Source organism: Schistocerca piceifrons, chromosome 3, assembly GCF_021461385.2.
Source record: "Schistocerca piceifrons isolate TAMUIC-IGC-003096 chromosome 3, iqSchPice1.1, whole genome shotgun sequence".
Taxonomy (NCBI): Eukaryota; Metazoa; Arthropoda; class Insecta; order Orthoptera; family Acrididae; genus Schistocerca; species Schistocerca piceifrons.
In genome coordinates, this window is record NC_060140.1 from 616,402,367 (window position 1) to 616,427,845 (window position 25,479).

Genomic DNA, 25,479 nt, shown 5'->3' on the forward strand with positions numbered 1-25,479 from the left:
CCGAATATGTATCAGTATCGTAATCTATTGTTTTCTCTTCCTTCCCTTGCACTGTTCCGTCATCGTATCACTGTATGTCGTCTCTCCATAGTCCGCCATGAGGCTCAAGTTTTTCAGGTTTCACTCGTAGTCCAGTGACAAGACACACAAAATATTCGCGGGAATATAGATAAAGCTCTGCGATTTCCTTCGTAAGAATAGTTTTTCACTCCACCAAAACGGCAGCCTCCGAAACTGACAGCTCATTCTTGTCGTGTCTGTGTCGCGAAACATTTCGCTTTATGTGAATGGAAAGACAGTCGTCTCTTTCACAAGGCCAACATAGTATATTATAAACACACCTTAATCCTTGTATTGTTCTTTGAGACATATACACTGAGGTGTCAAGAGTCAAGGGACAGCGATAAGCTCTTATACAGATGGCAGTAGTATCGCGTAGACAAGGTATGAAAGGACAGTGCAACGACGGAGCTGTCATTTGTGTTCAAGTGATTCATGTGAAAAGGTTCGTAACGTGACTGTGGCCGGGCGACGGGAATTAAAAGACTTTGAACGCGGAATGGTAGTTGGAGCTAGACGAATGGGACATTCTGTTTCGGAAATCGTTAGGGAATTCACTATTTCGAGAACCACAGTATCAAATTCCACGCATTACGTCTTACCACGTACAAAGCAGTGGCCGACAGCCTTGACTAAACGACCGAGAGCACTGTAGTTTGCGTAGATTTGTCAGTGCTGAAATACAAGGAACACTGTGTCAAATAGCCGCAGAAATCAATGTGAGACGTACGACGAACGTATCCGTTAGCACAGAGCGGCGAAAGGTGGTGTTAATGGGCTATGACAGCAGACCTTTGCTAACAGCACGACTTCGCTTGCAGGGCCTCTCCTGGGCTCGCAACCATGTCGATTGGACTCTAGACGACTGGAAAACTGAGGCCTGGCCAGATGAGTCCAGATTTCGATTGGTAAGAGCTGATAGTAGGGTTCGAATGTGACTGAAATCCCACAAAGCCATGGACCTAAGTTGTCGACTAGACACTGTACAAGCTGGTGTTGGCACCATAATGGTGAGAGCTGTGCTTACGTGGAATATGCTGAGTCCTCTAGTCGAACTGAGCCGATCATTGACAGGAGATCGTTATGTTCGGCTACTTGGAACCCATTTGCGGCTTTTCATGGACTTCGTCACTGGGCCACAATTGTTAGCGATAGGTTCGAAGAACTTCTGGGTAGTTCGAGGGAATGATCTGGTTACCCAGATCGCCAGACACTGATCCCATCGAAGATTTATGGGACATAATGGAGAGGTCAGTTCGTGCACAAAATCCTGCACCGGCAACACTTCCGTAGGTATGGACAGCTGTAGAGGCAGCATGACTCAGTATTTCTGCAGCGGACTTCCAACGACTTGTGGAGTCCATGCCACGTTGAGTTGCAGCACTACGCTGGGCAAAAGGGGGTCCGACACGGTATTAGATATTAGGAGGTATCCCATGACTTTTGTCACCTCAGTGTAATGTTACGATGTATAATTGTTTTTTATACAGCTGGGGTTAGAGCGAAAGACGAAGGAGGCCAAAGCAATTAGAGCTGGTCGTTTATGCACATTTCACTCTTCGAATACTCCCCGAAATACCTACTGAAGCCTCAGCCTTGACCTTGGTAGCCGGCACACCTCTTGATACTGTCCACTGTGCTTGCAGCGGGCGCCGGAGCGGCGTTGACGTTGCTGCTGCTGCCTCGTGCCGGTTGCGACCGCATGCTGGCCGTGGGGCTGCTGTCGCTGAACGGACTATGCCTGGGCGCGCAGTATGCCGGAAACGGCTCCAACCTGCTGGTGCTCGCGCCTAACTTTTCCGGTTCGCTGTACGGCATCTCCAACACATTCGCCAACGTCGCCGGCATCCTCGCGCCATACGCCGTCGGCTACCTCACCAATGGAAACGTAAGTCATGCACACCACGCATAAAACTGAGCATTTACAGGTTTCCCGTTTATTAACTGTTCGTTCTTCTTAACACCGATTAAGAAGTATGTAGTCAGAAGGCTGCATCAAAAATTTACGTAATGGTGAATTGACAAATTTTATGAACCACACTGGGGTTGCCCTTGTCTTTTGTCCACTTTTATGTAACATTTGGAGCGTCAAGGGAACAACAGCTACCCACTCTTCCGCTATTATGTAAAATTGGAGGACAAGGGAACAATAGCCTAATCACTCATAATGACAAATGAGGTATTTGTTTTTTGAGTCTCGTTGTTAAAACGATATTCTCATTGGCAAAAATTTGCTATCAATCATTTATCCCGGCTCGTGTTGTAGCAATTAGTGTCACTGCCTCCAGATCGCAGGGTTATGGTTTCGATTCCTAGCCAGATGAGAGATTTTATTCGCTCCGGATTTGGGTGTTTATATTGCTCTGATTATTTCATGTCATCATCACCGACACACAAGTCGGCGGAATGGTGTCACATGCAATGGCATGCACCAAGTGACCGAGTAGCCTCAGATGGTCCATTAGGATTGCTATAGGGATTATGGGGCACATTTCAAGCGGCTGCCGATTTTCAGCGATGAAGTTGTGGAATCCTAGATGGCTCATGGCGGTGGTGAGAAATAGTGAGAAATACATACATCCAAGATGGCACTGGCTGGAAGTTCAGCAATGCAACATAGAGGTGGCAAGAAATCAAAAAACACAAGATGACGCAACTAACACAGTAATGCTAGTGGAAAATTGAAACAAAAATCCAATATGGCGCCGTGTTCAAAAGAATCTCAGAAGTCTCAAATACGAAACATGTTCAAAAGTTGTAGGCACTGATGGAAGAAAGCCTTTTATCTCCAAAACACAATCTTTAACCAAAATAAAATTATTTACCAAACCACAAGGAGACTGCGATCTGAAGTTTTCCCGCCGTATTTCCAATTTGAACAGTTCTCGGATCTCCGATCGGGTAGCGTAGTAATGTCTCCTCAATATTTCGGTAGACATACGCGCTGCCATCTTCAGGTGGTTCCTGACGAATGCTGTGCTGTTCCTATCGGCACCCTATATATACTAGCCGTTACCCCCTCCACCGTTCCTCTCCTGGTGTCTTTGGTGCGGCCGGCGCGGCGGCTACCGGCGGTGGTGGGGGAAGCGGCGCCCGGTTCTTAACTGGGGTCTGCAGTATCTCTGCTGCCGCCGTCGGGGCCGTTCCTCCATCTCTGGGACCGCATCTTTCTCTCCAGGCTGAGTGCAGGGTTCCAAGCCTGACTAAGTTGAAGGCCGCTGTCTTTATTAATTAGATCGTCCTGTAGTCGGATTTCGATGGGCTCTTTAGTAACGCAGTCCCAGTCCTCCTAAACTAGAAGTTATTTCTCAAAACAAATAAAATTTCGACCACAAAACACATGTGTCACAATCCTTGTAAGCTAATTTTTCTATAATGTTTGAGAAATGATACATGGCTCACCTAATGGTGCTACAGATGAAGCGTACAGCTTAACCAGTGGTTGTGGATGAGTTTTGTTCAGTCTATGAACATGCATAAAAGAAAGCAAACTAAGTGAACTTATGCTCAACAATATTACAAACACACATGGGTGATACAACTTACAGTTTAAAGGGTATTTGCCAATGAGAATAGTTTGATCTATGTACCAAAATAAACAATGTTAGCCCCATGTCGAAACTGTCTGTATTATTTGTCAGAATGATATATTAACTTGGCTAAAAGTGATGTCTAAGTTAGCTAAACATTTTAGTGACGGAAAGCTAAGGTATTAACTTCTTCTTCCAGTAAAAAGCATGTGTCATATTCTATTGATAATCAATTTATGTTGTCGTATAGTGGAGACTATGTGACTCATCACATCCCACACATGATCGTGTTACAGGAAAATTGCAATGAATTGCCATATAGATTGTCATGTGTAAGATATATGCCTGCTTTCCATACAATGGTTTTAAAGTCATTTGTAAGTTTACCTAATTCATTTCCCATTGGGTGGGAAGCGAATTTAAGAAAATTATTCATTGTAAAAATAGTTTAAAGAGTTATGCATATAAATTTTCAAAAATAAAAGAATACTATCCTTTATTTTTAGTATTTTTCATACATTCTGTGATTTAAACCATACATGATAGCAGTATATCCATCTTTTCGTGATACTCTTTGTAAACCCTTCACACCACAATGAATTGCACATGCTGCGTCTTTGGTCTTTTATAAGTAACATTCCGTCTTCATGGAGTCATTACGTCTGGAATTCTTTATGAAATGTCTAGGTGTCTTTGCAAAGTAAATTCTATCCATTTCTTGCCAGATTTTTCATCTTTGAATGAAATATCCAGCTTCAGCTCAGTAACAAGATTGTGGACACATTGTGTTAGTTGACGTCTGCTAATAGGGAAACAATTCTTTGGCTCAACGAGGTCTGTCTCACTAAAAGAGCTTCACACTGACCGAGTATACAGAACGGACCCATCTGTTTTTGAATTGGATATATTCCACGGATTTTACGCATCACAGATGGTCTGGGAACTTCGTAAAATTTACTAACACCACCTACGCCCATACCATTTCTTACGACAATCCCATTTTTACAATAATAGTATTCAACACAAGAATCTGGTAATCTGCATGTATAGTAGGTGTTAACTACTGGTTCTTAAACTGTATCGTAAAACAGAAGCATACAGTGTGTATGTGCAGTGTTTTTCGGTTACTGTATCTGAAACAATATCCTAACCCGAAAAGTTCACAGCGTAAATTTTTAGTGGGTGTCATCTGATGCATCTTAAAACTTTGCTTTAGCACCAGAAGCATACAATGTGTAAGTACAGTGGGTGTCTCGCTTACTGGTAAGTGTCAAACAAATTGCCCTATCTACATCTACATATGTACTCTGCAGTCCACATTTAAGTGCCTGATTTCATCGAACCTCTTTCACATTATTTGACTATTGTTCCATTGTCGAACAGCATGCGGGAAAAACGAACGCTTAAATCTCTTTGTGTGAGCTCAGTTTTATTTTATTGCGCCTATCATTGCTCTCCGTGTAGGTGGGCATCAACAAAATATTTTTACATCTGGAGGAGAAAATCTTAGATTTAAGTCTCATGGAAAGATTCCGCCATATGGAAAATCGCCTTTGGTTTAATGATTGGCATTCCAACTCACGTTAAGATACCTGTGACATTCTCTCTCTTATTTTATGAGAGTACAAACAAATTGCGCTTCTATGAACTTTTTCGATGTCCGCCATAAATCCTATCTGTTAAGGATCCCTCACCGCACAGGAATACTCAAGCAGAGGACGGTATGCGTAGTGTAGCCCATCTAGTGGATTTGTTGCGTCTTCTAAGTATTCTACCAATTAAATGCAGGCTTTGGATCGCCTTCCCACAACGTTTAAGTTGTTCGTAACTGTTCCCTCTAGGTATTTAGTCGAATTGATATATGGTATATTTTTGTGTGAATTATCATGTAACCAAAATTTAACAGACTCTTTAGAACTCATGTTGATGACATAACATTTTTCATTATTTAGAATCAAATGTCCATTTTCGCACTGTGTAGATATCTTGTTTAAATCGTTTTGCGGTTGGTTTTGATCTTCTGATGGCTTTAATAGACTGTAAATGATATCATCTGCAAACAATCTAAGACTGCTACTCAGATTGTCTCACTCCTTTATGAAGATTAGGAACAGCAGATGGCCCTTAACATTTCTTTGGGGAATGCCACACATCACTTCCATTTTAATTGGTGACTTCCCCTAAAATACTATAAACTGTGACCTTATTGACAGCAAATAACGAATCCAGTCGTAAAACTGAGATGATACTCCATAGGTACGAATTTTGATTAGAAGTTGCTTGTGAGGAAAGGTATCAAAAGCCTTCTGGAAATCCAGAAATATGGAATCAAATTTGAGATCCCCTGTCTATAGCACCCATTTCTTCATGAAATAAAGAGCTACTGTTGCACAAGAACTATATTTTCTGAATCTATGCTGACTATTTTTCAGTAGATGGTTTTCTTCGAGGTAATTCGTAGTACATGTTCGTGAATCCACCTGCAAATCAATGTCAGTGACACGGGCCTGTAATTCAGAGGATTCCTTCTGTTTCCTTTCTTGAGTGTTGGTGTGACCTGTGCCACTTTCCAATCTTAGAATAGGGATCTTTCCTCGAGCGAGTGGTTGTATATGATTTGTAGGTATGGATCTATTACATCAAAGGAATCTAACTGGTGCACGGTCTGTACTGGAAAAGTTGCAGTTTTTGCTCTGAGTTGCTTCGCTGTACTGAGGATATCTACTTTTACCTTACTCTAGTTAGCAATAGTTTTTGATGCGATTTCCAAAATATTTACTTCGTGTTCTTCGATGAAGGAATTTCGGAAAACCGTATTTAGTAACTGTACTTTAATGGCACTGTCTTCGGTAATATTATCACCGTTAGCTTGCAGTGAGGGTATTTATTATGTCCTGCCACTGATGCATTTTACATGCGACCATAATCTCTTTGGATTTTCAGCCAGATTTCGAGAGAGAGTGGAAACTACTAAAAGCATCTCGCATTGGACTCAGTGCTAAATTTAGACCTTCTGTAAAGCTTCACCAGTCTTGGGATTGTGCGTTCTTTTAAATTTCTCGTGCATTTTTCGTTGCATTTGCCTGACTTGTTTTGTTTTTTCTGTGTGTGATGAACTCCATCTCGTATTAATATGTTTCGTATAAATCTCTCAACTGCTATAGATTCTATTTCCTTGAATTTCATATCATCTGGCTTATGTTTATTTAATGAGATCGGAAGGCATGGACACTGTCTCTTAGGAAGGCGTCAAGCGAATTTTTACCTGCTTTTTTTAAACAGATACATTCTGCGTTTATTTTTGGTGGGTTTGGATGTTACAGTTGTCAGTATTGCTACAACGACTTTGTGATTACAAATCTTGCACCCGTTATGATGGTCCCTATTAGCTCAGGGGTGGGGCGGGAGACAGTGGAATGAACCAATTATTAATTTATTCCGGCTACACAGTATATCCAGTCTTTTAAACTGACATACGGCCGGAAGAGCAGTGTGCTGACCACATGCCCCTCCATATCCACATTCAGCGACGCTTGTGGTTCGAGGATGTCGCGGCGGCCGGTCGGTACCGTTGGGCCTTATAAGGCCTGTTCGGACGGAGTTTAGTTTAGTTTGTACAGTATAACCTCTATCTGTCCTAATTCACAGGAAGCATCTGTTTTAATTTCGCTAAAAAAAAAAAAATAAAAAAACTCCTTCTCGCAGCAACAAATACAAACACGCTACCGTAAACTGTTTTTAATCTCTCGTTCCTGAAAATCGTTAGATCCTCTGCAAAAGTTTCGGCGGAATGTCTCTCCTACTTTAGCCAGGCTTCTGTATCTATAACGACTTGAGGTTCAGTGCTTTCTACCACCGCTTGTAGCACTGGTTCTTTTCCAAGACTATAGCAGTTTACGACCATAATACCTAATGTTTCTAGGTCTACCCTCGTCCTGCGTTTGGCCTGCTCTTTTTGAGACTGAAGCCCTATTTGTTCTTTCCTGAGGTCCTCTAGCCTTACAAAAGGCCACTCCTCCCCGCACAGTTCCACTACCAACGAAGCGGCTTCCTATGTTTGATGAAACCTCACCTGTTAAGCGGAACCCTACATCCCGACAAACTTCGGCGCAAGTCAAGGAATCTGCACCATATATGGTTGCAGAAGCCCCTGTAGCTGTCATCCAGGCTCTCCAATCGGCTCTGTACTAAAGGTCCGTAATCGGTCCTGTCGACGATGCTACAGATGGAGAACACTGTCTTCATCCTGTAAGTGAGATTGGAAGTCTCTACCACATCAGACAGCCGCCAGAAATCAGAGACTGTCTCTTCCAGTCCAAAGAGGCACACATCATTAGCACCATCTCGGGCCACTACCTGCAGCTGTCTACATCCTGTACTGTTCATGACATCTGAAAAGACCCGTTCCATATCTGAAGTGATTCCCCCACAGTTACACACGCAGTGCACACCGAACTTCGTCTTGGCAGCGATATCCCTAGCAGGCTCCATTATGTGCACAACATTGGAGATCCAACTACCTGCAATCTCACCCTTTGCCCGGACCTTGTAGGCTTAGAGCCTTCCCCTGAAACAGGACAAGCGATTGAATTTGTCTCAGGATGTTTATTAGCCACAAGGAGCGCCTAAAACCTTTCTGTCAGACCCACTGGAGAGGCCTTACGATCGCCTCGCCTCTCCCTCTCCCCCGGAGAGTCTTTTGCTGCATTCCACACCTCAGAACGACCTCCCACTCGTCAGTGAGTGAGGGGTCGACCTTAGTGCGGGCAGAAATGGGGGTCGCCGCAGTAGCGGACTCACCTGGGCTCGCGTGAGACGTTCTGGAGTGAAGCTCGTACAAATAATTTACAAACGAACTCTGCACTCTCCTGCGTTTCTACAGGGACTTGAGGCTGCCGCCCTACTGCGCTCTAGCTGAACTGGCTGTTCAGCTCGAAACAAACAATGGAATGGGGCGATACGGGCAGCGGTACTATTCACCACAAATGGTTCAAATGCCTCTGAGCACTATGGGACTTAACATCTATGGTCATCAGTTCCCTAGAACTTAGAACTACTTAAACGTAACTAACCTAAGGACATCACACAACACCCAGTCATCACGAGGCAGAGAAAATCCCTGACCCCGCCGGGAATCGAACTCGGGAACCCGGGCGCGGGGGATTCACCACATAATTATTGAAATGCGAAATTGTGTCTATTAAGCACACAAATACATAGGAAATTTATGAATTAAGCTACTCAACACACAGTTCAGTGAAAATAAGTTCTTTCTGTTTGAAACTCTACAAGTAATTGACAAGCGAACGCCGTACACTGCTGTAGTGCTGCAGTGACAAGAGCTGCAGCCCACACAGCACATGAGACCATGCTGACCAAGCATACCTAACAAAAAGTGCTGAATGTATGTAAAAGATGACAAATTTTTAGTTTTGTAAATGTATGCCCCTAAATCAGTAAACTGTTGTACAACAAATCTTTTATTGTAATTCACTTCCCGTCTCACCATTCGGAAATGTAAAAAAGCCTGTCTTACAAATTACTTTACAGTGTATGGAACCCACATGCGTTTTGTAAACATGACGATATATAGGACAATTTGCTGCAATTTTCCTGAACATAACGATGTATGTGGGCACAGTGCCGTACTCTCCACTGTGTGACAGCAAAATTTACCATTATAAAGAAAAGACGACAAGGTTTTGCAGTGCAGGATAAACTTAATACCCTAGTATGGTGTTTCTATAATGTCGGTCTGATTTTAATATTGGTTTTAGCTGAAGTAAGATGAGATGTTTTTTTTAGCTTTAGAAATAATTCACCTTAGTCACGGGAATAGTATTGTCTACGTTGTTGCAAAGATCAAACTATTCTCATTGAAGGTGTACTGTAAGTTAGAGAACAGTAGTGCCCACATGTGTTTATAATGTTAATAATGTTGTAGGATATATCATTTCTTATTTTGGTTTCTTCAGTGCGTGGAACATAGATGGAACTAAGTTCATCCACAACCACTGTTTAAGCTGTAAGTTTTATCTTCAGTGTTACTATGTGAGCGATGTACTTTTTAAATGTTATAGAACAACCAGGTTACGACAGTATAGCTACATGTGTTTTGTACTCAAAATTTTACATGTTTTGAGAAATAACTTTATTTTGGTGCAAGATCGAATACTCGTTCACAATAAGAGCTCTATAATTATACTTGTGTATTGCAATAAACAGCCTGCTTGTGTTTTGATAAATGATTTTATTTTAGGGTAGAGACTCTCTCTCTCTCTGTGTCGAAGCCAGTCTATCATTGTCTTTGGTCATGTTTACAATTGCATTTCGTGCATGTGTTACGAAAATATGTAATTTATGTGTTGCTACACATTAAAGATCTTGTCAAAATGTTTTCTCCCACCCTAAAATGGTGCTTGGTCAGGTACTTTATCTTTAGCCATTTTGTGTATTTACACAATATGTTTGGAGAATTACAGTTAGATATTGGAATTATTCAGTAGCTGATTGTGGGAAGGAAGATAAATTCAGTGTTAGAGAGCCTTGGTACCAAAGTGTCGATCAGTAGATGTCGCAGCCTTCCTCGAAAGTTCACTTCCGCGCCACCAACGGAACATAATCTCTCGTAGGCCTACAGCAAATTTATTAAAAAGCAGTATTCCCCAATCTGTATTAACGATTATGTTTTTCTAGTGCGGTACATGGAGCTTTACCTTCTTCCCACTAAAATGGTGCTTGGTGAAGTGAAACTGAAAAATTTCTTGAAATGTCAGGTGTTCATAGTTTGAGCTTTGTACCATGAGCAACATAGCCTCAACTAATCCCACAATCGAAATGTCAACGCCCCTTATGATAATTTAGATTTGGAGATACCATTGCAACACTTGATATAAACGCAGTTTGTGTTACATAGTTTTTACAGGCGTCTTAGACATGGAAATACTGTAAGTTACACCATTTACGTATTCTGATGGATATTTTGGACGTGAAAATAACATTGTGATTCTTAACATAAACATTGTCTTGCTGACGTTTTTTTCACAAATTTGTTAGATGTGGAATTACTGTAAGTTATACCATTTATGTATTTTTGATAACTAATGCAGGAAGTTAGGATACTTTGAACATGGGGCCAAATGACCCAATTTAGCTGAAGCATCCACACTTCTGAGCATGAAGCAAAAGACAGATGTGCTTGTGTGTGTGTGTGTGTGTGTGTGTGTGTGTGTGTGTGTGTGCAATTCATTTTGAGTCAATTGTGGCTTGCTCCAATTTTGGCACATTAATCAAAATAAATTCGTTTACAAGTGCTGCTTAACCTGTAAAATAGATCATTAGTGCCGTTTTAAACAGATATTGTTAATATCTCTATGCATTTTTGATAAATAATTGACTACTTTTAAAGATGGCACTAATTAACAAAAAAATAAAAAAGAAGCTCATGTTTATTTTTATTTTTAATTTTTTTATGGAAACACTGCAGTATTGCCTGTTATTTAGAAATTACTGATGACTAAAACAATTTCTTCAGATACCTTTGAACATTTTGTTAATTTCATATGCATCAGATACTTTTGAACATAACATTATATTGGGTGCTAATAGAAGTGAGCTAGTTCTACTGTCTTGGATTTTTTTAAATTTCTGGCTAGCACAAACAGGTTAATTCTGCCATTTTGCCTTTTTGAATACCCCACCATTGGCGTAAAATTTCTGAATTTCTCGACAACGCCGTCTTGGATTTATACTTTACAGTGCATGATAATTAACTGATAATCAATCATAATGTCTTTACCATTATACAGTGTGAATCATAATTCTAGCAAAAACGGACATGTTGAAAGTATACAGTAATAGATGCAAAAAAAGGTTCCGGTAAACGTATATCAGTAATTGAGTATTTTACAATAAAGTTCCGCATGTAGAGTTACGAGCCAGCACAGACCTCGTCATGAAGTGTTGTCCAAGTTAGTAAAAATACATACGAATTGGGTTCAACTTTCACTCACGTACTGTGGTTATGGAGTGTGATACATGCGTGGTTGCCACATCAACATTTTGCTGACGAGAGTAACATCACATGTAACGAGCCTTATGGTCCTAGATAGGTAGGTCGAGCCGGGTGGGTCTCTGCCTTTGCCTCCTAGCTCACTTGCCCCAATCCTGTGACTTTTCTGTCTGGGACCATCTCAGGAATGGCGTGGCATTTTCTTTGGTAGGATTTCAGAACTGAAGTCCGAATAGTACAGTCTTGTCGTGATTAATAGAATGGTCGAAGAGTGTTTGCATGAATTCTCCTCCTGCAGAAAACGACAAGTAGAACACCTGCAGTAAGAAAACGACTGTACAGTAACTTTTATAAAGTAACAGATTATGAGTGAAATTTGTGCTCAGTTAGGTGGGAAATAGACTGAAAAGTTTACAATTCAAATATGTTTGTACTATGGATGATACATCGTATCAGAAGACAATGGTGGCTCGAAATCACATATTTGCAATTACCTCGTAAACGAAAGGAACGCTTTTGCTTCAGTTTCTTATACTTTCACAAGTGTTCGTTTTCACTGTTAATTATAAGGCACTCTATATTATGAAGGGAGATCATATAGTGAGAAAAAAATCTTTTACTGAAAATATGCCTTATATAAATATTGACGACTTGAAAATAGTTAGCTCTTGGGGCGAAGCTGACTGTGACAGCTAATACAAAACATTAATACATGTAGCTACTGTCCTCATACAGATAAAAAGACACAATATGAATTCACTATGCGTTCTGGGATCAGGCTCTGGAATCAGCTACGAACGTTAGATATCTTTAAAGTGGAAAAATTACATGTTGCTTTATTTGATAGATGCCATATATTTAATCCTAAGGTAGTGTGATTCACACACGAAGAAAGTTACGAACAGAACTAAGTCTTTTGTAATGGTCACCTGTTTAGGCCGTTTTAGGTATTTTGATTAACGGAAAAGTTATAGAAAATTCAAAGAGCTTCTCCCTTCATCTTGCGTTTTTTTAGCTTGTGAAAAAGCTTCACGCATATACTGTACAAAATCCGACGGCTGACTCTACAAGAAAGGCCCTTTGCTCTGCGAAACATGGGCCATCCGCGAATTGAATAGGAAATGACGAATATGATTCTGGTTCATTATGCAACCTCCACCATACAATGTATGGTGGCTTTCGCACTACCGACGTACATTTAAAAGACTGAGACTTATCTACAGATTACTTACATACTTTTCAAATGCTTTGGGCAGTCATAAACTGGTACTTAATACTTATCCGGAGTCCATTAAGTAGAGTTGTTACGCGTATGTTTCATACTCAGTTTAGACAGTAATTTACACGAAAGGATTTAGTGGAACATGACATAGGGATAAATGAGTGCCTAGGACAGTATGTTATACGCTTTAATCATACAGGTATCGACGGAAAATGCAACAATGAAAACACTGGCAGCCGATCAATGAATATGGGACGCTGCAGCAAATTTTCGCCCCGCAGCTGGGAAGAACAGCGAACTGCGAGCATATCGATACCAGGGAAATAAAGTTTTTACAAAATTCATTCCATGAAATCATTTGGACAGTAACTATGCCTTGGGGACAGGGGTATGAACAATGTACATAGATATCAACATTTGAAAGGAGACGTATAGTTGGTTTCAGAGAAGCCTGTTGGAACAATCAGCGGATCGCTTGACGTTTGAATAGGAGCGATGCCACTATTCAGGACTGAGTGAACCATGGCCCAAGGAGGAAGCGGTCGACCTAAAAAGACGACAGACGAAAGGACCGAGCAATCGTCAGAGGCACTCAGAGCCCCGGATTCATTATATTCATCCGAAGTGCAGCTGGTGCTTCAGTGACCACATGGACCATTAATAGGCGGCAAACAGGAAAGGGGCTTAGCTCACGAAGCCCCTCGCACCAACTGCCATTGACCTCTGTACATTGATAAACCAGTACGCAGGGATTTAAGGCATATTCGGCCTGGAATCTCATGAATGGAGCAGAATTGTCTTCGGTGATGAGTCCTACTTCGGAGTGAATCCTGGTGAATAGCGAAGACGTGTCTGCAGACGCCCCTTGCAGCGGTAGAATACCAATGTGTCACCCGCCATACGAACTGACAACTAGCGGTGACGGTCCGGAGCGTTATTTCTCTTCATAACAGGACCCCTTTGATTGACATCCGCGGTACACTTACATCACATCGGTTTTCCGACAATATTGTGTGTTGACGAAATTCTAGGCAACGTTTTGTTGCCCTTCCTGGCAAGCCATCTTGGGCTTACGTTTTTAGCATATAGTGGCCGCCTGAAAACGATGAGAGTTGGTACTGCTTGTCTTCGTCCTTACTAAAACCTGTCTTGGCCAGTAAGGGTGCTGGATCTCTCCCCAAATGACAGCGTTAGGAGCATTCCGAACAATGCATTCCAAACAGCTCGCGACTTTGACGACCTAAAGCGGCAATTGGACAGAATTTGGCACAATATTTCTCAGGACGTCCAACAACTCTGTTAATCAGCGCCAAGCCGAATGACTGCTTCCATAAGCGCCATATGTGTTACTGACTTGCTTAATTTGTGAAGCTCTTTCCCTCTGAAATAAATCAGGCAAGTTTTCTGGAACTGTAATCATTTTTTACTGTACATGTGCATCACGACTACCGATTTCCATCCCATTCGGACAAGTCCTTCGTGGCGAGTTTTTCTTTTTTCTTTTTTTCTTGTTTGAGTGTACGTAGCACGATTTTACCATTTACAATCGTATCATCAGGACGCATAGTAGTTCTGGTTTGAAACAAGTATTTTTGCAAATTAGTAAGTGCCTGCGGTCTTTAAAAAAACTTCATCACAGCAGAGTGCTCTTACTCTTTGTGGATTATTTCGTGCGTTGAATATTCACAACAGGTTTTTACAAAATGTGCCGCTATGTATGTACCTGTGAGATTCGTAAAATATGGCATAACGCTCAGCAGTGGGAGATCTGCAGTGAAACACTGTCGCTTCAGTAACAGTCACAGCCAATTTCTGTTTTTCAGCATAGAATACATTGAGCTGTGATACTTCTATCTATCAAATATCTTACTGAATATCTATAATGAAATTTCCTAGTAAAGCATGCAATGTGAAGATTGGTTTGACCACCACAGCGCTTTACTATACATCATTTTATTGTAGATATTGCCTTTCTCCAACCTTTGAAATAATGTACCCTGCCAGTTAAGTGGAATGCTGAAGTTCAACGTGAACTCGAAAATACGGTACAGCTAGGTGAAAGGGAAGGATATGGCAAGAGTGCTAAACTACTCACACTCCGTTGTAGAATTTAAACTCACTCTGACTGCGTAAAATACATATTTGTGTGACTGTCTATGTTTATTTTTCATTGCTGTTAGTAATATTTACCTATTCTAAATTGCATAATATGGATATCCTGGAGATCCTGAGTTGCGCAGTTTGCAATGACACAGCTGCACGCCTATCAAACTGTCACCCGGAATTCTTCTGCTACTCGTTATATACACCTGTGCCAACAAAAAAGTTTCAGCTTTTGAACAGCCCTTTTGATGACAGTTTTACCGTTAGGGATTCACTGAAAGTAATGACACTTGAGTGAACAGCAGTCCATTTCTTCCTCTTAGATTAATTCATTATATGCATTATAATTGGTCGTGGTAATTCATTTACTTCACTATTGGGGAATAAATATGGAATGAATGACAACGGACAAGCAAATGTATAGTAAAGTAGGTTTGCACAATAACGTGGACAGAGTAGTAGCTGACAGTGAAGTATAGGCAAAACGTATGCAAATTTTGAGATAAAGTTATAAATGCAAAGTAACTTGTACCAAAGGTCTACTGGTATTTAGTGAACTTGATAACTCCTAGTACGAAAGATGATTTTTGTGATGTAATGACGATAGTGGGTGCTTCATTTCCCGCCCGGCCTGAATGTTTCAGCAAACGAGGGGTCAGTGGGACATCATGTTCCTCATCTCTGCCGGCGTGGGCCTGGTCACCTTCCTGCTGTACTTGGTGCTAGCCACCGACAAGGAGCAACCCTGGAACAGGCCTGAAGAAGAAGGTCGGTACTCACGTGCTAAGATTTGCACCTCTTATTTCCAAAAATACCCACCATTCTACTTGCTCTACTGTGTTCATCCAAAGGTGGTGAGAAAACATTACACCATCAGAGTACACAAGAACTTTCAAAAACCAAACTGCTGTTAATCCAATGCAGAGAGCGTTGTGTGCAGGTCATTACGGATACCATATAGAAAAGAAACTAAAAGAGTACTATAATGTTTATCCTTCAACTAAGATAAGATGTTATGTTTAGCAGAATCTGATTATTCGCTCCCTTGAGTAACTGAGTTGTCAAAGGCACTGTGGGTTGTGTTACGATGTGTTGTGGTTGATACGTGGTCTGATTTCAAGTCTTCGCAATGTGTCCATAGCTTTTGTTTCTGTGCCCATTCGTGTATTTCACGAGTAGTTCATGCCTCAATTATCTAACAATCACGTTTCGCCTTTTTTACCACTCTTTTCTTTAGCCTTTGGACCATGTGGAGTTTTATAAAATAAAAATAATCCACAGTAGCGGAACGTCGCCCACGTGTTCAGAAAGAGTCGTGCTCAGTAATTAATCAGATTTAATTCTAATGGAGTTACGCACCGTGACAATAAAACAGTGACAAAAAACAGTTTTGTCGACACATAGCTCTGTCGAGTTATAATCAAAGACTTTTGACGAGGCGTTTATACAAGGGGCGATCAAAAAGTTTCCATCTGAGGGAGTTCCTGCAGCGTATATGCAATGTAGCCGATTCCAAGACCGCTAAGCACAGGGAATGGCTGAAATTATGACGGTATATTACTAAGATGTTAAGTTTTCTTGATATCTTTACCCGTTTCCGAAATACAGAGGTTTCTAAATTACCCTACACGTACTTGTAAAATCCGTTGTGAAGTTAACCTTAGCTTATAAAGCGACGTAGCAAGGAGAAATATGCCATTAAGTTTCTCCGTTATCATCAGAAGGATTATTGAAGTTCTACGTTGTTACAGGACTGAAGCATTGCAAAAACTTTTGTGCACATAAATTTGATCTGAGGTGTAAAATTAGTTTTACTGTATTTCAGTTTCACATAAGTTGTAAGGTTGCGTTTTTTTCTTATTATTGAATTAAGCACAGTTGTGTGAGGTGAAATGACAAGTTTAACGTTGCAATATTTCTCACCACATTACAGCTTATCACACAGTTTTCAACTCGCCAACATAAAAACAGCGCAATGAATAGCGCATCTTGCCAACATCAAAAAGCGAAATAAGTTTATACACAACAATGTTAAATAATAACTCTCTGAAAGAACATTAATCTTAAACACATATTATGGAAGTTTAATTGGAAATTTCTTTACATTAATCCTAAGCACAATAATTTGAAAGTTTAATTGGACGTTTCTTTACAAAATCGCTCCTACACATATGTTATGATGTCGGTCAGTACTACGAAAATCGTCCGATTCCGGTTCAAAGTTCTGAAGTATTTAGGATGACAATCGAGTTTACGGTGGATGGTTAGTCAAGTGACAAATTTGAGCGCAAGATTTTCCAGGAAAGTGGAGATCTATAAAGGAGATCACTTATTAGAAGACTTATTTCACCCATTCTTGAGTATCACTCGAATGTTTGGGATTCCCACCGTTTCGGATTGCAACAAGACATAAAAGCAATTCAGAGATGTACTGAAAGAGTTTTTAAAGCAGATGTGATCAGTGTGCGAGTGTTACAGAGATGTTACATGAACGCAATTGAAAATCCCTGGAGGAAAGACGACGCTCTTTTCACGAAACGCTATTGAGAAAATTTATAGAACATACATTTGAAACTGACTGCTGAAGATTCTACTGCCCCAATACAAAAGTAATTACGGCTCTTGTGGAGGCATGAAGACAGTAGTTTTCTCCTCGCTCTGTTTTCTAGTGGAACAGGATACGAATGGCCAGTTGTGGTTTGCGGTACCTCCCCTATGCTCCATACGATGGCTTGTGGAGTGTATACTGGGTAAAGAAAAATTGGGACAAATCACGGTTTTTAAACTACGGAAACTTGGCATCACGCGCTCCGATTGGCCGTGGGATTGCCCTGTTGGCGGATGCTCTGGACAACGCATGACCGCAAGTGCTTTGCCTGCCGGAGAACGCGATGTATCCAAGGCGGCCCGCATGCTCGGTGGCAGCGCGCCAGCCTTCCACTCTGGGGGCCTGGGGGAAGGGGGGGGGGGGCTTCCTTCGGGGTCACGACACATCCAATTTAGTTTAATGATAAGACGTACCGAGAACAAACCCGTCAACTGCTGTTAGTTCGCATAAAGTCTTTTGCAAATTGTGTCTGCCCTGAAAAAGGCCTTTTTTGTAGCCAGGATGTTGTTTACTTCAAGCAGGTGCTCGAATTGGCGACCTTCTGACGCGACACAAGCTTGGTAACGTCGAACGGTGTTTTGCCGAGCTCTTTCAAAGATTCCTGGCATTGCCCTGATGTGATTGGCGGCCTGTTGGATGAGATCCATTTCCTCTTCGTTTCTAGGTGGTTCGCGTCGGGGTGGGTGAACTAGAACCTTGAAGAATCTCCACAGGAAAAAAAGCACCTCTGCCAATTAACTGGCCGTCGTAGAGTTCATTTAAATATCCAGGCACAGCACAACTGTTACGTGCGAGTGCCCCATCATGCTCCATCCACATGCATAGCCGTATGACCAGAGGAACATCTTCGAGCAGGCAGGGTAGAGTAATTCGCTCCGGTAAGTCGAGAAGGAGTCAGATGGTCACCCAAGTGGACGTACGTGACATGAGGTTTTCCCCTTGCCCAGTAATGAACTTTTCGAGTGTTGTAAAGGCAATTCCGATGGAAGGTGCACTCATCGGTAAACAACACCATGGCGGAGAAGTCGGGATCTCGTGCGACACGTCGCAGAATCACGGTCAAAAAATGGTTCAAATGGCTCTGAGCACTATGGGACTTAACTTCTGAGGTCATCAGTCCCCTATAACTTAGAACTACTTAAACCTAACTAACCTAAGGACATCACACACATCCATGCCCGAGGCAGGATTCAAACCTGCGACCGTAGCGGTCGCTCGGTTCCAGACTGTAGCGCCTAGAACCGCTCGGCCACCCCGGCCGGCTAATCACCGTCAGAACCCTAGCCTGTGTTCATAGTCCGCCACAGGATTTAGGTGTTGGAAAAGGTGGAAACTAAGTTTATGCTGGCCGTCGTCCCTCAAAACCTCCCAGACTAACTAATAAGTGAGCCCCATGTCGCGCCCAGCGGCTCGAGTACTTGTCGTAGGTGTTTGCTGGAAGCGCTAGAGAACAGCCTCTTCAAATGCAGCATACTGTTGTGTTCGAGATCTTCCAGCATCACCATGATATCCCGCTAACCTGCCCGTTTCGCTAAGTCGCTGGAGAGTTGCTGTTAACATTTTCGGGTGTTCGCGGCGTCTTGCTGGTTCCTCACACAACCGTCGAACTTCATGCGCATTACCGTCGGATTGTCCAAAAACAAAAACTATACTTCGTAACTGGGATGCACAGTCATGTAAAATTTTTTGAACGACATCATGTTTACGCCAGTGGCTGTTAAACGTTTTATCTCTACTATTGCAATTTCGGCCTTAGGCCATTTTCAAGTGCAGATGTTTTGGCTTTAAACCATGTCAGCGTGTATAAAGTTAGCATGGCTTAAAGCCAAAACATCTGCACTTGATAATGGCCTAAGGCCGAAATTGCAATAGTGTAAATAAAAAGTTTAACAGTCACTAGCGTAAACATGATGTGTTGCATATCTCGTTGTTCTTCAAACGAATACTGTGCCGGCACGCCTAGTGCATGACTAAATCGCAGGTGTGTGTGTGTGTGTGTGTGTGTGTGTGTGTGTGTGTGTGTGTTCCGAAGCGAAGTGAATCTTACGTGAGGTAGAGACAAACTGCAAGATCTATTTGACACGTGTGCCTATCACGTTGGGGCAGTGAAGGGGCGAGGGACGTGTGCATGTGTGAACCGTCAACTGTGAATGGTAACGGGGCAATCCCACGGCCAATCGGAGCGCGTTGCGCCAAGTTTCCGTAGTTTAAAAATGGTGCGTTATCGACCTACACAGCATTAGTAATTTTGGTTTCTACTGTCATCAGCTATCCAGGGTTAAAAATTCGCGACACAATATTTCTCCACCCTGTATATAGAAACAGATGTAGAAATGTGATAAGACCGCTGTTATTCCCTATATACGTCAGTGCTGCCACACATTTGATTGTACTCACGACCACGATACTATGGTTTTGACCAGTATTAGTCGTTCTACATGCACTTTACTTCCTTGTTATAATTAAAGTGAAGCTACTCACGAAGGTTTAGTTTCGGGTGTAATTATCGTCAAGGCAGCGAAAGTAGGTAGATATGCTAAAGCGTTAATATGAAACTGATTTACGCTGAAAAAAGTTAGTTCCAGTTTTGGCGACAGATGTACATCTATTGATCTACAGCATCTTGCTGACGTCTCCAGTACTCATATTGAACAAATTGTGTAAGCGGCGGTTAATGATCAACATTATGCCTTTCTCATTTGTTTGCCCTATTCTGGCCACGTCCCGTTCCTAATGCAGTACATATGCTGTTGCTTAATAAGATATGCCAGCAGGTCAGATTTTAACAATTTCAAAAGTTTTGACAATTGCAGTAGGTAACTTGGCTAATATAATCAGACATATCTGGAATTTTTACACACACAAGGAACTAAGACTGTAGTCTCATTTAATCACGAAAAAATGCTTAACTGTACCATTCTATTCATTGTTTCTTTCTTAGAATGAAGACTATTGTGGCTCAATGCAGATAATCAGATAACGAACTTAGATTTGTCCCAGCTGACTTATAGATTCTGATTATCAGCTGTAGCAGATCACTTACCGCCTTTTGAAACTAGATCCTGGAAACCTTTCACCGTTGTCTTTCATCTCAGGAAATATGTGCTTGAGAAACAGTATATAACGTTACTTGTGGCAGCGAAAACAGAACGCACCCTATCACATACATACATACATACCCTGTGTTCCTTTCCTACAAGCAAATTTAGTCTTCCATTCACATTTTGATCCCGCCAGCCAAATCGTTGGGCGTGTCACTTGTAGAGGAGAGAAATGGGTTTGTAAGTGAGGAACTCGTAGAGTAATTTCAACCGAAGTAGGTGCACACATGGCTTACTAACTGAGAAAATAAATTATTTCGTTGTGAGATACCCTAGTTCCGTTATGGGCCAAGGGATATGAAGAGCATGAGGTAAAGTGTAAGATTTTAAATAGTTCGATCAACATGTTACTATGTGGGAAACGTTTCTGTTTAGATGAGACAATCCAAGAACGCAGAGGGTTGGGTGTTAGGTGACATTATTCTCCTTCGCAGCGAGTAGTTTAAATTAAACCTGCTGGCTGGAAAAGATAGTGTGTGAGTAAGATACCTCTAGGTTACCTGGAAGTTTGAAGGGTGTATGTAGAAATAAAGCTAGTGTCTAATTCATAGTTTTTGGGGTCAACAAGATCATTGTTTATAATCCCCTTGCCATTTGAGCACAAGTTCAGTCGAACAGAAGGAAGTGTCCAGAGTTGGATTTGAGATCAACTTTCTTCTGCCACAAGAAACTCCTTGTTGCTGCTGAACTGAAGGTTCATTCTAGAATTTATACAATATAGATTCTGGCTGAGAAACAAAAATTGGTTTCTAAACGAATTTTTAATTAATATTTAATAATTTGTAACAGATATTATTCCATTGTTTGCATACTGTACTTGCAGTCTTCTCTTGAAACATATACTCCCTGTTGCTGTAAAAAGGACTCAGGGATATATGAATAATCCTGTGATGCCATGTAATCAGTTAGCATTTTTAATATCAATAAACGCTTCTGCTTAAAAAGAGAGAGAGAGAGAGAGAGAGAGAGAGAGAGAGAGAGAGAGAGAGAGAGAGAGAGCTTGACGTTCGTTTTGTCTGTAACGTTATCTTAACAACTGATTAACTGGTTATTAAAATGCTTGCCTAACAAATTTGAAAACTTTCTTTTTTCTTCCTTAGTACGTTTACGTTCATATATATTTTTTTTCTATCTAACATTTTTGCTTCTGTTGTTTGGAAAACAAGTGTCCATAAAGACTACTTTGTGTTGCATAAAGTAGTATTGTAGAAACAATTACAAGATAGTACCAGATTTCGAATTTATTATTTTCAGTCATAGCTTGAGACAGAGTTTGAAAATCAAAATTTGAATTTCTGACACGTAATCAGTGTCTACCGGTAATGTCGTATATATCGAGTACTGCAAGGTACAGAACAAAATAATAACTTCGAATTTATTTTGCTTACAGCGTGTCAGATTCCAGAGACTCCAGAATCCTATAAGAAGTTCGACGAGGGCCACGTCAACGATGCGTTTGAGAAAGAACATTCGGTGTACATCTGAAATGCAGCTGTTAGCTGTGTTGGACGTTTTGCTTAAATTAAGTATAATATTTATTTACATTTTGTAACGATTATTTGTTACTTGTTACCTTGTAAATATCATGTACATAGCTGTCACATAAAGACTGCAATGCTATGCAGATTAAAGATGTTATGTTATTTGAATATTTTGCTTTTCTCTGGAGTATCAGTCATTACATAGTTATAGAGATGCTCTTGGAAGATAGAAACATTTCAACAGAATTCACAAAATGAAACATTAGAACCATCTTCAGTAGTTGTTGACACATATTTGGAATATCTAAAGCATATTCTTTCTCTCAAGAACTGTATTAGAACTTCATTATAGAATGTTACATGTATCTTTATACTGATTAGACAGTAGTAGAAGTAAAAGTCTTAGCAAAACTGTACTGCGAAGTGTGGTCACTCAGCTAAATAGGTATAGTTCATCAGTGGAACTTAACTAGCTATATGTACAATGAGCCCTAAACTGAAAATGAAATTTATGTATTTTCTACTACATACAAACACACAGCACGCACACACACAAACACACACACACACACACATACACACACTATCCAAGGCGTTAGGGGTACACATGCAGATGTTTTTATTGATGACTGAGGACGGTGTACTGAACAACACTACATCAGTATCTACTTCTTTTACTAACTAATAACTACAGCTATTACGAGTAGTATGTTTTGGGTATTACCTCCAACGACGTGTGGCACAAAGAAGGCATTAATGTTTTCTTCCCCTGGGCAGCAGATCAGGCAGTGAAGTGTGGACGCAAAAGGGATTGTCTATACTAACAGATATAGTCCATTTTGCAGCACAGTTACGCCATGCAGAAAACACGAGGTACTGACGTGTATGGAGGAACACTGTTAGATCCAGAGAAAAAATAAACACAGTGATATGGGTATACATTAAGGTACCAATGATCACAATAACTGTATCTGCACATGGAACACACTGTATATACGTAAGTTGGTATATGGAAAGTGGTCGAGCTTGGAGATCCCACAACTTGCTTGAAACGTCTAAAATGGTATGCACACCTGGAAAGGATGGATGACAGCTGATGGCCAAAGAAAGTGTGACAGCGAACTCCAGCGGAAAGAAGAAAGCGTGGAAAACCTGAGAGGAGCTGGAGATAATATGATACAGGGTGGCTCATTTATCTTCATCACACCAAATGAATTTTGTGCAGAAGCAAATTATAAATATGTAGATAAAATAATGCTTAACTACTTGGGGGCCGTGAACCAGCATCCTTGCCTGCCTTGTAAGTATATTCACTACGAAGGTAGTAGCACGTCTGTTTTGAACAGATTCTGCCTTTTTTTTTATACTATAATTCACTTTCTCTCCTCTAGACCTGTTAGAAACGTATCACAGTGTACCACCGTAAAAGAACTGTATATTGACGAATCTATAATCTTTGATGTGGTTGGGCTTATTTATGACATTTCCATTAACATTAGAGGCCTAGGTGCAGAAGTAATAGTAGGAGGGTGGGACATCTAAAGAATAACCGTGAAATACTAAGAGCAGCTTCAAATAAACTTGAAAGACACAAATTGAGCTGGATATGCCTTCTGGCAGCCGCAATGATCTGCATCGGTTGGATCTCAGATGTGGTAAGCAAAAACGTCGCGTGTCAGGGTAAAGGGTTGACAAACGTGACTCTGACAAATGAGTCCGAGATTTTGTTTCTTTCAAAAATCGTTCATAATCTCAATAACAGGGGATCCATCAATCTGACGAAGTAAAATATCAGTCCAGTATGACCCGATTTATAACAAAGCCTCTGTGACAAACACATAACGCGAATTTTCAGACAAAATGAAATCATGAGGAATAATATACATACCAAAAAACAACTAATCTTGGTAGATAACGAACAATACAAACTACTGACGAATTCACTTGACAATGGCTGCAGGAATAAGGAAGACAGGAATAATCGTCATGTTACACCTGACTGATTAAAAGTGTGCATGCAGACTGAATCAATGAATGAAACTTTGCATCAAGATCAGCATTCGAACCTGGGTCTCCTGGTCAGTAGGCAAGAGAGCTACCACTACGCAACCCTGGCACAGTGGCTTGGACATCTCCAATGACTATCCTAGCACGTCTCTCTCCTCAATCCCCGTTCGTATTCATGCCTCAACCCACTTGCTATTCTACCTAAACTCGAACAGAATTGCAGACGCTGTCCAGCTTTATTGGAATAGCACCTCAGCATCGATAGAAACGGGGAATCCTGCCTTAAACCCAGGTATAGTTGGTTTAATTGATTGAAACTATGTGCTTCCAGAGACCTTTCCAAGTCTCAAACATCTATGAGGTACATATGCAGACTGAAGCGACGAATGAATGGGAGATCTCACTGTGCCAGGGTGGCTTGTTGATTCTCACATCTGCCTAGTGCGCAGGAGACCTGGGTTCGAATCCCAGCCTTGGTACAAATTTTCATTCGCCCCTTCACCCTGGATATACAGGGTGGTCCATTGATAGTGACCGGGCCAAATATCTCACGAAATAAGCATCAAACAAAAAACTACAAAGAACGAAGCTCGTCTAGCTTGAAGGCGGAAACCAGATGGCGCTATGGTTGGTCCGCTAGATGGCGCTGCCATAGATAAACGGATATCAACTGCGTTTTCTTAAAATAGGAACCCCGATTTTTATTACATATTCGTGTAGTACGTAAAGAAATATGAATGTTTTAGTTGGACCACTTTTTTCGCTTTGTGATAGAAGGCGCTGTAATAGTCACAAACATGGCTCACAATTTTAGACGAACAGTTGGTAACAGGTATGTTTTTTAAATTAAAATACAGAACGTAGGTACGTTTCAACATTTTATTTCGGTTGTCCCAATGTGATACAGGTACCTTCGTCAACGTATCATTTCTTTTACAGCGTGAGTACCTCAAAATGATGTCCGTCAACCACAATGCATTTGGCAATACGTGTAACGACGTTCCTCTCAACAGCGAGTAGTTTGCCTTCCGTAATGTTCGCACATGCATTGAGAATGCGCTGACGCATGATGTCAGGCGTTGTCGGTGGATAACGATAGCAAATATCCTTCAACTTTCCCCACAGAAAGAAATCCGGGGACGTCAGATCCGTGAACTTGCGGTGTATTCAATACCGCTTCAATCGCACGCGAGCTGTGTGCCGGACATCGATCATGTTGGAAGTACATCGCCATTCTGTCCTGCAGTGAAAATTCTTGTAGCAACATCGGTAGAACATTACGTAGGAAATCAGCATACATTGCACCATTTAGATTGCCATCGATAAAATGGGGACCAATTATCCTTCCTCCCATAA

The 25,479-nt window shown here is 41.2% G+C and overlaps 1 protein-coding gene and 1 long non-coding RNA gene across 2 annotated transcripts in view; both read left to right on the top strand.

Annotated features, from left to right (window-relative positions):
* LOC124788895 (putative inorganic phosphate cotransporter) overlaps positions 1-22,120 on the top strand; it is a 77,708-nt gene extending 55,588 nt beyond the window's left edge. Inside the window, exons 9-11 of the mRNA XM_047256178.1 lie at positions 1,707-1,948; positions 15,571-15,694; positions 22,026-22,120. Coding sequence (XP_047112134.1) covers positions 1,707-1,948; positions 15,571-15,694; positions 22,026-22,120 — 461 coding nt within the window. The remainder of the gene's footprint in view (positions 1-1,706; positions 1,949-15,570; positions 15,695-22,025) is intronic.
* On the top strand, positions 1,826-22,131 carry LOC124787613. The gene is made up of 3 exons (XR_007015975.1): positions 1,826-1,948; positions 15,571-15,694; positions 22,026-22,131. It is a non-coding gene; the product is annotated as an uncharacterized LOC124787613 (long non-coding RNA).
* Positions 22,132-25,479: the final 3,348 nt, after the last annotated feature.